At 41.4% G+C, this 14,550-nt stretch overlaps 1 protein-coding gene and 1 pseudogene across 1 annotated transcript; both read left to right on the top strand.

The window, feature by feature from the left end:
- The first annotated feature begins 5,883 nt into the window (after positions 1-5,883).
- LOC100347051 (protein FAM204A) lies at positions 5,884-7,252 on the top strand. Its single transcript, XM_017342675.3, has one exon. It carries the CDS (start codon positions 6,115-6,117, stop codon positions 6,637-6,639), a length of 525 nt encoding a protein of 174 aa, XP_017198164.3. The 5' UTR covers positions 5,884-6,114; the 3' UTR covers positions 6,640-7,252.
- A 617-nt stretch (positions 7,253-7,869) lies between these two features.
- LOC138849202 (olfactory receptor 2A25-like) lies at positions 7,870-14,066 on the top strand (annotated as a pseudogene).
- Positions 14,067-14,550: the final 484 nt, after the last annotated feature.

Genomic DNA, 14,550 nt, shown 5'->3' with positions numbered 1-14,550 from the left:
TGGGGGGGAAGCCATTGTAATCCATAAGCTGTACTTTGGAAATTTATATTCATTAAATAAAAGTTAAAAAAAAAAGAAAAAAAGAAAAAAAAGCTATAACTAGTACTCAAACAGTATTTTACACTTTGTGTTTCTATTTGGTTGCAAACTGTTGCAATCTTTACTTAATATATGCTAAACTGATCTATGTATATAAAGAGAATTGAAAATGAATCTTGATGTGAATGGAAAAGGAGAGGGAGCTGGAAAGGGGAGGGTTGCGGGTGGGAGAGAAATTATGGGCAGGAAGCCATTATAATCCATAAGCTGTACTTTGGAAATTTATATTCATTAAATAAAAGTTAAAAAATAAATATGTGCACACAGCACTGTAGTCTTTTTTTTTTTCTTGACAGGCAGAGTGGACAGTGAGAGAGAGAGACAGAGAGAAAGGTCTTCCTTTGCCGTTGGTTCACCCTCCAATGGCCACCGCGGCCTGTGCACTGCGCTGATCCGATGGCAGGAGCCAGGTGCTTATCCTGGTCTCCCATGGGGTGCAGGGCCCAAGTACTTGGGCCATCCTCCACTGCACTCCCGGGCCACAGCAGACAGCTGGCCTGGAAGTGGGGCAACCAGGACAGAATCCGGCGCCCCGACCGGGACTAGAATCCGGTGTGCCGGCGCCGCAAGGCGGAGGATTAGCCTAGTGAGCCGCAGCGCTGGCCCAAGCACTATAGTCTTAATTTAAAAAAAAAAAGCATTTAAATAAAAAGATTAGCAAGCCCAACTTTCACAGTGGGACATAGAAAAATGCTCTCTGCTTCCTATCATGTTTCTTGCCAATATATTTTATGAGGCAGCAGATAATGGCCCAAGTGCTTGGGCTCCTGCCACCGATGTGGGAGACCCAAATGAAGCTGTGGCTGCTGGTTTTTGCCTGGCCTAAGTTTGTCTGCTCAGGTATTTGTGGAGTGAACCAGTGGATGAAAGATGATATGTATGTGTGTGCGTCTCTGTTTCTCCCTCTATTCCCTCCTAGCTCTCTTTCAGATAAATGAACATTTTTTGAAAAGTGATGGCAATGAAATAGATGACTCATCAGATTAAAAGAGGAGAAAGGTCTGTAAATACAGTGCTAGTAACAAAAAGCTATATGACCAAAACATAGGGCTTTAAAAATAATAATAGAGGGGCCAGCGCCGTGGCTCACTTGGCTAATCCTCTGCCTGCAGCACGGAATCCCATATGGGCCCCAGGTTCTAGTCCTGGTTGCTTCTCTTCCAGTCCAGCTCTCTGCTGTGTCCCGGGAAGGCGGTGGAGGATGGCCCAAGTGCTTGGGCACCTGCACCCGCATGGGAAACCAGGAAGAAGCACCTGGATCCTGGCTTCAGATCGGTGTAGCTCCGGCCGTAGCCGCCATTTGGAGGGTGAACCAACGGAAGGAAGACCTTTCTCTCTATCTCTCCTTCTCACTGTCTGTAACTCTACCTGTCAAATAAATAAATAAAAAATATTTTAAAAAATAATAATAGAATACTATGAATAAAATTTATCTCAAGATATTACTTACTGTTTATGATTTAATTTATTGTAAAGGCAGAGAGAGAGAGCAAGTGAGCTACCATCTGCTGGTTCATTCCCCAAATATTTGCAACAATGAGGGCTGGGTGAAACTGAAGCAAGCAGCTGGGACCTCCATGTGGTTCTCCCACATAGGTAGCAGAGGCCTAACTACCCAGGCCATAATCTGCTGCCTTCCAGGGTGCACATTATTAGGAAATGGGAACTGAGAGTGGATCCAGCACTTGACCCAGGCACTCTGATATGGGATGTAGGGGTCCCAAGTGGTATCTTAACCTCTAGGTTAAATGCCCACACCAGCACATATTAAACTTCCTTCTGAAAAATATAAAATCCAAATAATAATAAACATTCAAAAATATCAAATTGATGACCATAGTTCTCCTATAACCAGAGAACACCAAGCCGTATATTTTTAGAGGAAAACTTATTGGTGTTCAAAGGGCTGCTAATTTTCATATTATGTAAAACCTTTTGAGAACAAAAGGGACAGCTATCTGGTTGGTTGTATAATACTGATACTAAAAGCATAAATGGAAAGAAGAAATATAATTCATTGTATAAGTCTGGAAGTAGACATAAATACAAACATTTCAATAAAAAACTAATAAACCAAATGTAGCATTTTAAATAGCAAATAAAACAGAAATTCAGGTAAAATATTATGAGATAAATGGGAACCTTATATACTTTAAAATGAGACATGGAAGAAAGTTTAGCCAATGGGTTTGTATGTTTAATAAGTTGGGACATCAGGTAATAGTAATGGTTCCTGTGAGGTCACCGTGCCCTTGGACATCAGTATGAAGGAGTAGCATCACTCCAGTACTTAAGAGTACAGTTTGAACTCTAACAATCATCCTACTCAATAGGTGGGAGAAGGAAAAGTTCATTTCAGATTGTCTGTGAGTGAACTCTCTCAGGGCAAAAAATAATTGATTTATTAATTCTCAACTGTTGTTACATAAATAAAGATAGATAACTTTAGGAAATTACACTCTGCTTCCTTTATATTTGTATATGAAAATGGATTTAGATAAAAGAATTAAAAAATCAGTGCATAAAATGACCATCAAGTGATCTCAGTTGTAGTCCCTGAAATTAAAATACAGTGTCAGTTCTTTTCAGAAGGAAGAAAAAATAGTTGTAGTCATAGGCCTTAGGGGATCTTGAGCTCTCTTTGCCCCCTTGGGCTCAAAATCACTTGAAATTAAAGAACAGAGATTGTTTTCTGATGAGAATATTCCTTCTTTGTTTTGACTCTAGTTAAATCCTACAAAATAGGACTTAACAAGCCCCTTTGGGACAACTGATCCACTTTTCTGACTTAATCTGTTCCTACAACTTCTTGCTACCTGGTCTTATTTTGTGAATTGTATTTCTTAAGGAGACTTGATTTTCAAAAAAAAAAAAATGTATCAGATACATGTTCAGGTCAGGTATAACAAAACTCAAACAAATCTGAGAAGGGTGGGAATAATGATTGGGCTACACCTACACTAATTACCAATTAATCTATCAAAGGGTTAGTAGGTGGGGAAATGTTGGAGTTCTTAAAACTATAGTTAATCTGAGTTTGTGGCCACTATAATGCATGAAGAGGTTTATAGAAGTCGTTCTACTGGCTGGCGCTGCGGCTCACTAGGCTAATCCTCCGCCTAGCGGCGCCGGCACACGGGGTTCTAGTCCCGGTCGGGGCGCTGGATTCTGTCCCGGTTGCCCCTCTTCCAGGCCAGCCCTCTGCTGTGGCCAGGGAGTGCAGTGGAGGATGGCCCAGGTGTTTGGGCCCTGCACCCCATGGGAGACCAGGAAAAGCACCTGGCTCCTGGCTCCTGCCATCGGATCAGCGCGGTGCGCCGGCCGCGGTGGCCATTGGAGGGTGAACCAACGGCAAAAGGAAGACCTTTCTCTCTGTCTCTCTCTCTCACTGTCCACTCTGCCTGTCACAAAATAAATTAAAAAAAATAAAAAAAAAAAAAAGAAGTCGTTCTACTGCTTCTTAAATTTGCAGACACGGCTCCTATGGTGAGTGAAGAAGTCATCAGCTTGGGTCTCTTTCTTTGAGTCTCCCTCCCAGGAAAATCAGAGGGAAGAATAGGGAGAGCCCCTTCTCCAGGGCAGGGGCAGGTAGCAGTGTGTGTGGTGGAATTTCCTCCACCTCAGCCAGACTTTCAGGGCATTCTGAGAGGCAGCTGAGCCAAGCAGAGGATAAAATCAACGTTCAGCCTCCGCTGGCCAATTTTCTTCCAAGGATTTTCTTAGAGAAGGGTTTCAACACTAACTTACAGGTGTTCTTTCCATCTTTTCTCATTTTTAGTTGTAAGCCACGAGTAAGTTTCCTGTCATATCCAATCTTTGTTCATCATGCATCTTCAGCTAGACTAATTAAAACTACCATGCAAATTGCAGTTGTTCTTGTTTTTTAATGTCAAGTTTCTGTGATTTATAGACTGATGCTTTCATGATAATTTAAAATTACAATTTCCCTTAGATACACCTATTATGGATAATTTACTTCGATGCCTCTTGTGTTGAATTTCTTGTCTGGATTTTAGGATTAAGAACTGTTTGAGAGATTTGCTTAAAAGTTTCTATTGCCTCGTGAGATTCAGATGTGATTTCATAAAGTAATGGGCCTAATCAGCTACAAACGGAAGAATAATGTCCTGATGGCTTTACTTTTGAACATGAAATTCCTTTTTCTAAAATGAATATGAAAATTAACATATTTGTGAGCCCTTGAACAGTCTTATCAATCCCAGCAAGTTAAATGTATCAGCAAGCATGAAGTGTCCTATACACACATATTAAGCAGGATAAAACATGTGTTCAGTAATACCTGTCTGTTTTGTCTTTTGTGTTTTAGCTTCCTGGAGATAGGAAGAAGGTGAGTGGATACTCATTGCCATTACTCTGTGCCTTTATCATATGAAATTCTAGAAATAGCATTACTATCTTCATTGGCCCCAGATACTGAAAGAATGCTGAATGGACATCGGAGCCCATTGAATCCTACACTGGGAAAGGACCTTAGAATTTTTCTAGATCAATTCTTCACCCAAGCAGGAATCCCATGCTGAATAGATGGCTAATCAATTTATGATGTACAACATTTGCTGACATAAATTTCATTCCTATGAAAAGGATCAATTTTCAAGGAAGTGATTCCAGTTGTTAGAGTTGTTTCTTGGACAAAGATAATATAATTTATCAATAATTCCTGCTATCAATTCTGATACCTTCTGTGGAGACTTACCTTCTGAAACCTTCCAAATATTAATTCATCAGAAAATTTGAATGAGGAATTCACTGATAGCAACACAAGTATAAATTTTTCTCACATTTTATTTTGATGAAATTCAAATGGATTCTGGAGTGAAGAAAAATATAGAGTGAAAGAGACAAGAAAACAAAATCAATAGTTTAAAAATTACAATGATTTGAGTCCCCAACATGCTTTGTTGGGGAAGCACTTTATAACATTGATAAGCCACAAAAAATCTAAAGATTCGTCATAATTAATAACTATTTTACATTATGGCTAAGAAGCTATAAAACCTGTTAAACATTATGCGAGTCTATACTTAGAAATTGAGTTCTAACCTTAAATATAATATTGTTTAGATTTCAGGCTATGACCCATCATGAAAACATTCCAGCATTTGTATTAATTAATTAGAGTAAAATGGACCAGAATAAAATAGAAAGTAACAGGGCATTATGCAGAGTAAACCTTTACATATTTAAAATATGTGTATATGTACTGGGTAGACATTTCTTCCTGTAGGATATGACCAAAAAAATGGAAATTTCCAAGTATTGGGAAATTTTAAAAGTTTGTGGGAAAAAATGGATTTAAAAGCCAGGCACTTCATGTTCTCTCTCATATGTGGAAGTTAAAAATAATAATAATTGTTGAACTGAAATTAAGATTGTTATTACCAGAGGCTAGGACTGAAATAAGCTGGATACTGGGTACTAAAACACACTCAAATAGAAGTAACATGTTCTGCTGTTCCCTAGCACAGTGGGGTAGTTGTGGTTCACAGCAGTGTATTTTATATTGTATAAAGAACTGGTGGAGAGAAGCTGATGGGCTCCAAACACAAATAAAAAATAAGGAATATGATTGGCTTATGATAGGTATATATGTATAAGCATTATATGTTTTTAAAAAGAAAGAAAATGAGAGAGACAATATTTTTTAAAAATCCACGTTCCATGAATGTTTGTGGACCCTTTGTGTAGATAAATAAATGGATATATGTAAAAATAAAAATGTACATACAAAGAATAAGTAGGTGGCCAAAAAGTACATTCAGGGTTGACGGGGTGTTAAGATGGCTGCCAGTCGGCCGCTTCCTGACCGAAGAAAATATGTGGAGTGGGCTGCTGCCTCCTGGCCTAAATGAAAGTGATGTTGAGTCAAATTCTGAAGATTAAACCACACCAGATAACTCTGGACTTAACTCCCAAGACGGTGAAGAGGATGGGACTATTAGGAACACAGAAATCTCAGATTTACCCACAGATGGACCAAAAGCTGAAACAGAGATGATTGTAAATGCATATGAGGCGTGTCCTTCTGGAATTCCCTTAAACATGTGGAATAAATTTCAAGAATTGCATAAAAAACATTCTGAACAGAAAATCTCAACCTCAAAATTTAGAGGGAAAAAAAGGAAACACTCCAGAAAAGATAAATTGAAGAATGAAAAAGAATCTCATGGTGAACAGTCCTCAAATGAAACCCAGTGGAAGGAGCTTACTCAGTATTTTGGAGTCAATGATCGATTTGAACCCCCTGTTAAAAAGAAAAAAGTTGAAAAATCGGGCCTCGAGAAGAGGATCGACCAGGCTGTGGAGGAGTGGGATGTTGAGAAGGCCGAGGAGCTCAGCAACCAGCTGGCTACGCGCGAGCTTGGTGTGAAAATTGCCAAAGCAATTGCCTGCCACAAGTTTGTAAAAGCCAAAAAGGAGGCTGAGAATTCACAGGCTGCTCGAAAAAAGAAGAAGCTTGCATGGGGGTTTGAAGCCAAGAAGAGATGGGAAACCAAAAGCAACATGGGATATATGTGACTTGGCGCTGCTGCAAGATGCCTGTGGACTCTGTGCCGAATTCCTGAGAACACCTCCTGCTCGTGTTAATGTGTCAGGAAATTAAGAAAAGTAGGAAAAAATAAGCATAAAATTTGGGAGTTGGTTATCAGCGCTTTTCAATCTTTTTTTCTAAGGAGTTCATGTTATTGAAGTGAATGAAGTGAACCATTTGTTATAAGAAATGCTATTTGTATAAGAAATCTGAGCATACATATTGGAAAAAAGGGTAGGGCTGTATTTATTTATTTATATAAGTCTACAGTAGAAAATCAATTTTGCTTTTCATCTGTTTGGTATAGCATAACCAATGAGCTTCTTGTACTTTCTTATCTGTATTTGGTGTAACTGGAATCGTGTTTTTAAGATTGGAATTTGTTTATAATGGATTGGTAGTAAGTTCAAAAAGTCTCAATTGATACTGTCTTTAAAATGACTTTAATTACCTTAGTCATGTAAAAGTAATTACTGATTCTTTATTGGCAAAAGTTGAGTGATATTCCATAGTCACATAGTAAAAGCAATTGATTAATTTTGTGTACTTTCAGGTCAAATATTACAATAAAAAATGGACAGACTGTCGTAAAAAAAAAAAGTACATTCAGGTCATGAGATAACACTAGTAGAGTAGAACAACTGTGGCACAAAAACTAAAAAACAAACAAACAAACAAACAAAAACAACTCTTGAAGTCCAACCAAAGTTATGGCTAACTGTCATTGTATTATTCAAGATCAGTAAAGATCATAAGTCACACTCCTCGTCCCTCTTTTCATTCTTATATCTAGATATAAAAAACTCCAGCACACATTCAAACCATGGACCCAGGATTGCAAGGCAGGAATACACACAGCAGAGGTCTGATACAACTATCACCAACTGAGAAAACTGTCCACTGCTATGAATGGCAATTTAACATTAACAAAGTTTGAACTGTGGTAAAAGTTGCTTTGAAAAAAGAAGTGAAATTTACTAAGCACTGTAATATATTAACATTTAATTTGTCAGAGGTGACATAACTTCCTTCTATTTCATGTGTATTACTTTCACATAGTAAGTCATTAAGAGATCAAAATGTCTATATTTAATAATTTTAAATACTTTTAATATTTTAGTAATATTTTAATGATTTTATAATAATCATTTGTAATATCAACATGAAAAGTGTTTTCTTAGAAAATATTCAAATAGTGTGGCGCATGGTTGTAGCATGTTTCAGCACTTGGTCCAGACGTTCTGACTTGGTGAGCTCCCTTGTGTCTTCCACAGGATAATGGCAAGAAATCAGACCATGATCACAGAGTTCATCCTACTGGGTTTTCCCCTTGGCCCAAGGACTCATGTATTCCTCTTTGGGCTCTTCTTGCTGTTCTACACCCTCACACTGCTAGGGAATGGGATCATTCTGGGACTCATCTGGCTGGACTCCAGACTGCACACCCCCATGTACTTCTTCCTCTCACACTTGGCTGTTGTTGACATTGCCTACGCCTGCAACACGGTGCCCCAGATGCTGGCGAACCTCCTGAATCCAGCCAGGCCCATCTCCTTTGCTGGCTGCCTAACACAAACCTTTCTTGTTTTGACTTTCGCTCACACTGAATGTCTTCTCCTGGTACTGATGTCCTATGATCGGTATGTGGCCATCTGCCGGTCTCTCCGATATTCTGCCATCATGAGCCGGAGAGTGTGTGTCACCCTGGCTGTGACTTCCTGGATGTTAGGAGTCTTTTTGGCCATGGTACATCTGGTGTTACTTCTACCATTGCCTTTCTGTGGACCGCAGAAAGTTCATCACTTTTTCTGTGAAATTAGAGCTGTTCTCAAACTTGCCTGTAAAGACACCCACATCAATGAGGTCATGGTTTTGGCAGGGGCAGTCTCTGTGCTAGTGGGACCCTTTTCTGCAATTGTGGCATCCTACATTCATATTCTGTGGGCCATCCTATAGATACAGTCAGGGGAGGGGCGCCAGAAAGCCTTTTCCACCTGCTCCTCCCACCTCAGTGTGGTTGGGCTTTTTTATGGCACAGCCATTATTATGTATGTTGGGCCCCAACATGGGAATGCAAAGGAGAAAAGAAGTACCTGCTGCTATTCCACAGCCTCTTCAATCCCATGCTCAACCCCATGATCTATAGTCTACGGAATAAAGAAGTCAAAGTCGCACTGAAGAGAATGCTTGGAAATGAGAGAACTTCCTAAAAGCTTGATACAACAAAAAGATAACTTGGTTTACAGGGCTCTTACAAGCTTCTCATTCCATACTTACAAAGGATACAGACATGCTTTAGGGCATCCTTTCCCTCTTCTTGATATTTCCTGTTGAGCAGCTCCCAAGAAAGTCTGCTCGGTTCTCCTCACTCTAGCACTGAATGTCAATCCTGCACAAGTAACAAAAATATCTCCATACTAGATGTATTGTGGGCACAGTTTTAATGTGGTTATGTGAAATGTTATGAGTAAGAGGAAATAAATTTGTATAGTTTTATATCTGTACATAAGATGTGTTATCAAAATTATATGGAACAAAGCAAGTCATTGGTATAGTATTTATGATATAGGAATTGAGAGAGAAAGGGTTTTCAGATCACACCCATGGGGGCCAACTTTGTGGCCCCGCAGGTTAAACTGCCATCCCTGTGCATGCATCACCCAGGAGCATGGGTTCAGATTCTGCTTGCTCCACTTCAAATTCAGCTCCCTGCTAATGGACCTGGGAACTCCGTCAATGATGACCCAAGTGTTTGGCCTCTTCAAGCCACATGGGAAACCTGGAGTAAGTTCCAGGCTCCTGGCTTCAGGCTTGCCCAGCCCCACCTTTGTAGCAACATAGGAAATGAAGGAGTGGATGGAAGATTCTCTCTCCATCTGTTGGTCTCTTCATCTTTTGGTATAACACTGCCTTTCAAATAAAATAAATAGACTTTAAAAATAAATAAAAGATTAATTATACATATTATAAGGAGCCTAGATCCAGGTGTTGAATGAACACAGACAACTGACTCACAAGGGAAGAAACCAATTGTTTAAGTGTAGTGACTGATAAGGTGGGTGACAGGAGCAGCACTGAAGTTAGCATGTGGGGTTCCTGCATCCCATATCAGGATGCTTAGTGTTGTGTCCTAGTTTTGTTCCAGTTTCAGATTCCTGCCTAAGCACACTCTGGGAGGTCTTAGGTGAAATTCCAAGTACTCCTATGTGGGAGACCTGGAGAGAATTCCAAGCACCTTGCTGTCAGCTACCAGCTGAAGCTTTTGTAGCCATCCAGGAAGTGACACAGGAGTTAGAAGATCACTGTCAGTCTCAGTCTCTTAGAATGAGTATTATCAGACATACCAGAGCTGACAAGACTTGTGGAGATAGAGAGAGATGATAACACTGGTACAAGGATGGGGCCGGGTAAATTAGTAAAACCATCACAGAAAATAACAAAAACAGAAATAGAATTATTACAGGATCTTCAAACACCATTGCATGATAAAAGGAATATGAAATCCCAGGGAGGTGTGCATGGGATCCACAGTCACCATTGCAAACACATCTGCAGTTCCACTTTCAATTTAAGCAGTGTCGTTCAAAGAGTTCACACATATAACCCACTTAAATTTTCATGGAAGAAGGAATCAGTAATGGAAGAAATGGACCAGGAACAAAGGAGACGTTGGATCAAGGTCAGAGTTTCAGTCTGACAGGATCCACATGTTGAAGGATCTACTGTACAGCACAGTGACAGCAGTTAAGAGAATATTGTGTCTACAGAATTCCAAAACAGGAGACAAATGACATTCTACCATGGAAATGTGGATTTTGTGATGATAATGACAATAAGTCTGACTTCATAATTTAACTCAATATACATTTTTGTCAACACATATCATTGTACCTCATATGTCTATATCCAATTATTATTTATCAAATATTTATGAAAATGAAATGGCAACAATGGAAATCATGAAGATTCAGTTCTCTGAATACTGGTGTTGTGTTTGCCAATGTTTTATGGAGATGATAAATAAAGGCCAGTGTACTTAAGGCTAGGCAGCTGAAACCCAGGAGCATGGAACTGCATCAGTGTTCCCACCTTGGTGACGGGGCCTCCTAATGGATCCATCATCTACTGTCCATACAAGTAGGGGAAAGTGTGTAAATGGGCTCCATCCAGCAATCTGATATGCAGCCTGGGTGTCTCCCTATCTAATACCGATGAAAGCCTACAAATGGATTGATGATGCCAGTCAGCATAGACATGGAGTGAAGAGCAGGGACTCTGGACAAATGGTCTTTAGGACTGACTCTTCATGCAGCTGTGATTCAGCCTTAGGACACTGGTCATCATGCTGGAGCCACAGATACATCTCCCCATGAAGTGGACTCCGGTCCCAGGATGCACAGCCTCTGTGTGTACCACTTTCTGCTTTGCTGAACCACAGCGGGTGCAGAGGCTCCCACAAAACTCAAGCAAAACCAAATCAGCTGCATGTGCACACCCAATACTTTCCATTCAATTATTACCTGACTGCTAATGTCCAGCGCATTTCCCTCCTGAGTTCAAGCAGGGAGCCCCACAGGAGGGCCCCAGGATCTAGAAGATGAGGAAGTCCCTGTAGGCTTCCCAGGTGCCTGCAGAAGCTTAAGCTGAGACACAGCTGAGCTGCAAGTACATTCCTGAGTGCTGTGACATTCACACAGGGACCACAAACTGTTTCAGGATTAAAGGGAAAATGGAGATCTGGTATAACGTCTGTAGAAAGTGAGTCTGGATCATTCACAGTTTAAAATAAGACAGTTGGTTCAGTTCGGCACACAGGCTACTTTGACAAGAGGAGAGGGATGACTGAAATAATTGAGGTTAACAAATCAAGACTCTGGCTTGTCTCTCTCTTGGTTTGAAGGGAAAACTAAAATTGTCCTAAAGTCAGCAGTGCCCTGAGAATGCTATCCTGAGTCAGGCTGGACAACACTCACGAGGTCCCCAGATAGTCCCATATCTCTGCTCCAGGTGACCACTGTCATTGTTCAGAAACATAAACTTGTTCATATAGGAGTTCTTCCTGTCATATCAAACTTCTCCATATCAGTGAAGTCAGTGGCAGGGACAGAATCATCAAAGTAGAATTCTTCCCTCAAAACTGTTACAGAAGAGGAAACCCCAATTCCCTGACAGGAAACCAGGGCTTCCTCTCCCTTTGCTCCTGTGCTTGACCAGAATCTGCGCTCCGTGCATCATCTGCACCCCTGGTGGAGCCATGCGGCCCTGCAGGGAGGTGTGCGTCTGGGCTCAGCCTGAGGGCCCCTCACTGTGTCTCTAGGGCCATGTCAGGGACTTTCAGACTGTTCATTCGCAGATACACAGTGTTCTGGGTGTTGTCTCTGAAGATGGTGAATTGGCCATTCATTCAGCTCGCGTAGTACATGCTGCCACCAGTATAAATGCATCTGATCCACTCCTTTCCCTTCCCTGGAGCCTGGCGGACCCAGCACATGTAGTAGCTACTGAAGATGAATCCAGAGGCTTTGCAGGAGCGTTTCAGGGATCCCTCAGGCTGGACAAGGCCTCCCCCAGACTCCACGAGCTCCTGTCACTTGACACCTGCAAACACAGACAACCTGCAAACACAGAGGACTTGATCAGGAAACTGTCACACTCTCTGTGTCTCTCACTCACATCCTCTCCCAGACTCAGTGCCTGCGTTCTCCATCATTGCCTTTGAGCACAGCGACCAGGAGGACCCAGCACAGCCCAGTCTCCATGGTGAGTGTCTGTGTTCAATGCGATCACTGAGTGGACACCTGCGAGTCCTGGGGCTGGAGCTCCTGTGCCAGAGCTGCAGGGTGAGGGCTGATCTGGTTTTCATGGGCAGAGGGAGACCCTATTTACATGCGATGCTCCTATATAACCAGCCATGGGGTCAGACACCTCAGGCAGGACAGTGCCCAGGGCAGATGTGGTGTCCTGGGGACTTAACTGGCGAATTAACAACAGGATTTGTTGTGGGATTCTGCATAGATAAGAATCTCACTCAGATTTGTTTTTTTATGAAGATCTTCATGGTGAGTGAAGTCTGCCAGGATGACAAATGCCTCGTTTCTGTCATACGTAGGAGCAAACACAGATGGAGAGCATTAGAAATGTGTGGGACGTGTTACTTGGGAGTCCACAGATAGAAACACTGTGTTCACAGATAAACCATCTACGTGGCAGTGCACCCTCTCCCCTCTCTTGATGCCCTTTTCCCAGCCTTCTACTACATGAAATGAATGATTCTATACAGGGAAGGGAAGTTTGTGTATGTATTTAATATCTACTTATGAAGGGACTACATCTAAACGATAAAGGTCATTGAATCTGAATAAATATAAATATATGTGTATATTTATTTAAAAGTCAGAGTGCCACATGCAGAGAGATGGAGAGACAGACAGGGGAGGGGCCTCCATATGCTGGAGTTCTCCCCAAACATCCCCAGGAACCAGGCCTTGCCCAGGTCAAAGCCAGCAGCCTGGAACTCCACTGAGGTCTTTCATGTGGACGGCAGTGGCCCATAACCTTGGGCCATTGTCAGGCGCCTCCCAGATGTATGAGCAGGAAACATGGCCTGAGGTGGAGGAGCTGGTTCTTGAGCCATCACTCAACACAGGATGTGGGCATCCCAAGAATGGCTTAGCTCACTGCACAAAAGTGCCTGTCCCTTGTGTTGTGTCTGCACAAGCACAGAAAATGTGATATTGGCATGAATGATACCTACCATGAACATGTGCACAGTTGCTGAAGGAATCACTAACAGGCAGTGCTGTGTGTCCAGGTGCTCTAGTCTGGTAGGAGGCACCTCCACAAGCTAGACCTGTTCCTCACCAGAGGACTTCCTACTCCACCTAAAAGCTCCAGGAGTGATGTGTGCTCTGTACCGTCATCGGTTGCAGTAGTCCTGTTTTCCTAATGATTTTGTTAATGTGCTGTGAAAGGTGGGATTTATGTAAGAACAATCTTTGAAGATAGGGGTATGTGAAAGCCTCTTAAGGATGTGTTTCTTCAGCCAGCGCCACGGCTCACTAGGCTAATCCTCCGCCTGCAGTGCCAGTACTCAGGGTTCTAGTCCTGGTTCGGGCGCCGGATTCTGTCCCAGTTGCTCCTCTTCCAGTCCAGCTCTCTACTGTAGCCCAGGAAGGCAGTGGAGGATGGCCCAAGTGCTTGGGCCCAGCACCCACATGAGAGACCAGGAGGAAGAACCTGGATCCTGGCTTCAGATCGGCGCAGTGCGCCGGCCATAGCAGCAATTTCGGGGGTGAACCAACGGCAAAGGAAGACCTTTCTCTCTGTCTCTCTCTCTCTCACTGTCTAGCTCTGCCTGTGAAAAAAGGAAAAAAAGAAAAAAAGAGGATGTGTTTCTTCCAAATTTGAAGTCAAATATCACTAGAATAACTTTTTTTTAAAAAAAGGCAACTCACAGCTTTTTAGATTTTAGTGTGTGTGTTAAGAATTGAGTACACATCAATATACCTGTGTGCTGGATATTTTTTTTGTTTTTGTTTTTTTTTTATTTAAATGAAATTTATTTAAATATAATACATTTAAAAATCTTAAGATCCAAACCATGTTTTATCTAGGCGTGCATAAGAAAAGCTGATCTAAAAACAACCACATAAGGAAGTGGAAAAAATATAGATTTGAAAAGATCTAGAATCCTGGTAGCACTTCAATAATTAAGACTTCACAATGACAGATTGAAGAATTGTAACAGGGCATCAGTTTCCAACTACTGTAACATTTGTGAAAATAAATATTGATATCCAATCAGTTTAACTAAAACAGTTATTAATAGACAATATAAGTTATCTTTCTTATATTCATCATCCCAACTGCCATTCAAAAAATATTATATTAGTTTAGTT

This window comes from Oryctolagus cuniculus, chromosome 3, assembly GCF_964237555.1.
Source record: "Oryctolagus cuniculus chromosome 3, mOryCun1.1, whole genome shotgun sequence".
Lineage (NCBI taxonomy): Eukaryota > Metazoa > Chordata > Mammalia > Lagomorpha > Leporidae > Oryctolagus > Oryctolagus cuniculus.
This window is presented reverse-complemented; position numbering and strand designations above follow the sequence as displayed.

What these genes read in the sequence shown, in the direction of transcription:
- LOC100347051 (XM_017342675.3), top strand. Translation starts at nt 6,115, where the DNA reads ATGATTGTAAATGCATATGAGGCGTGTCCTTCTGGAATTCCCTTAAAC.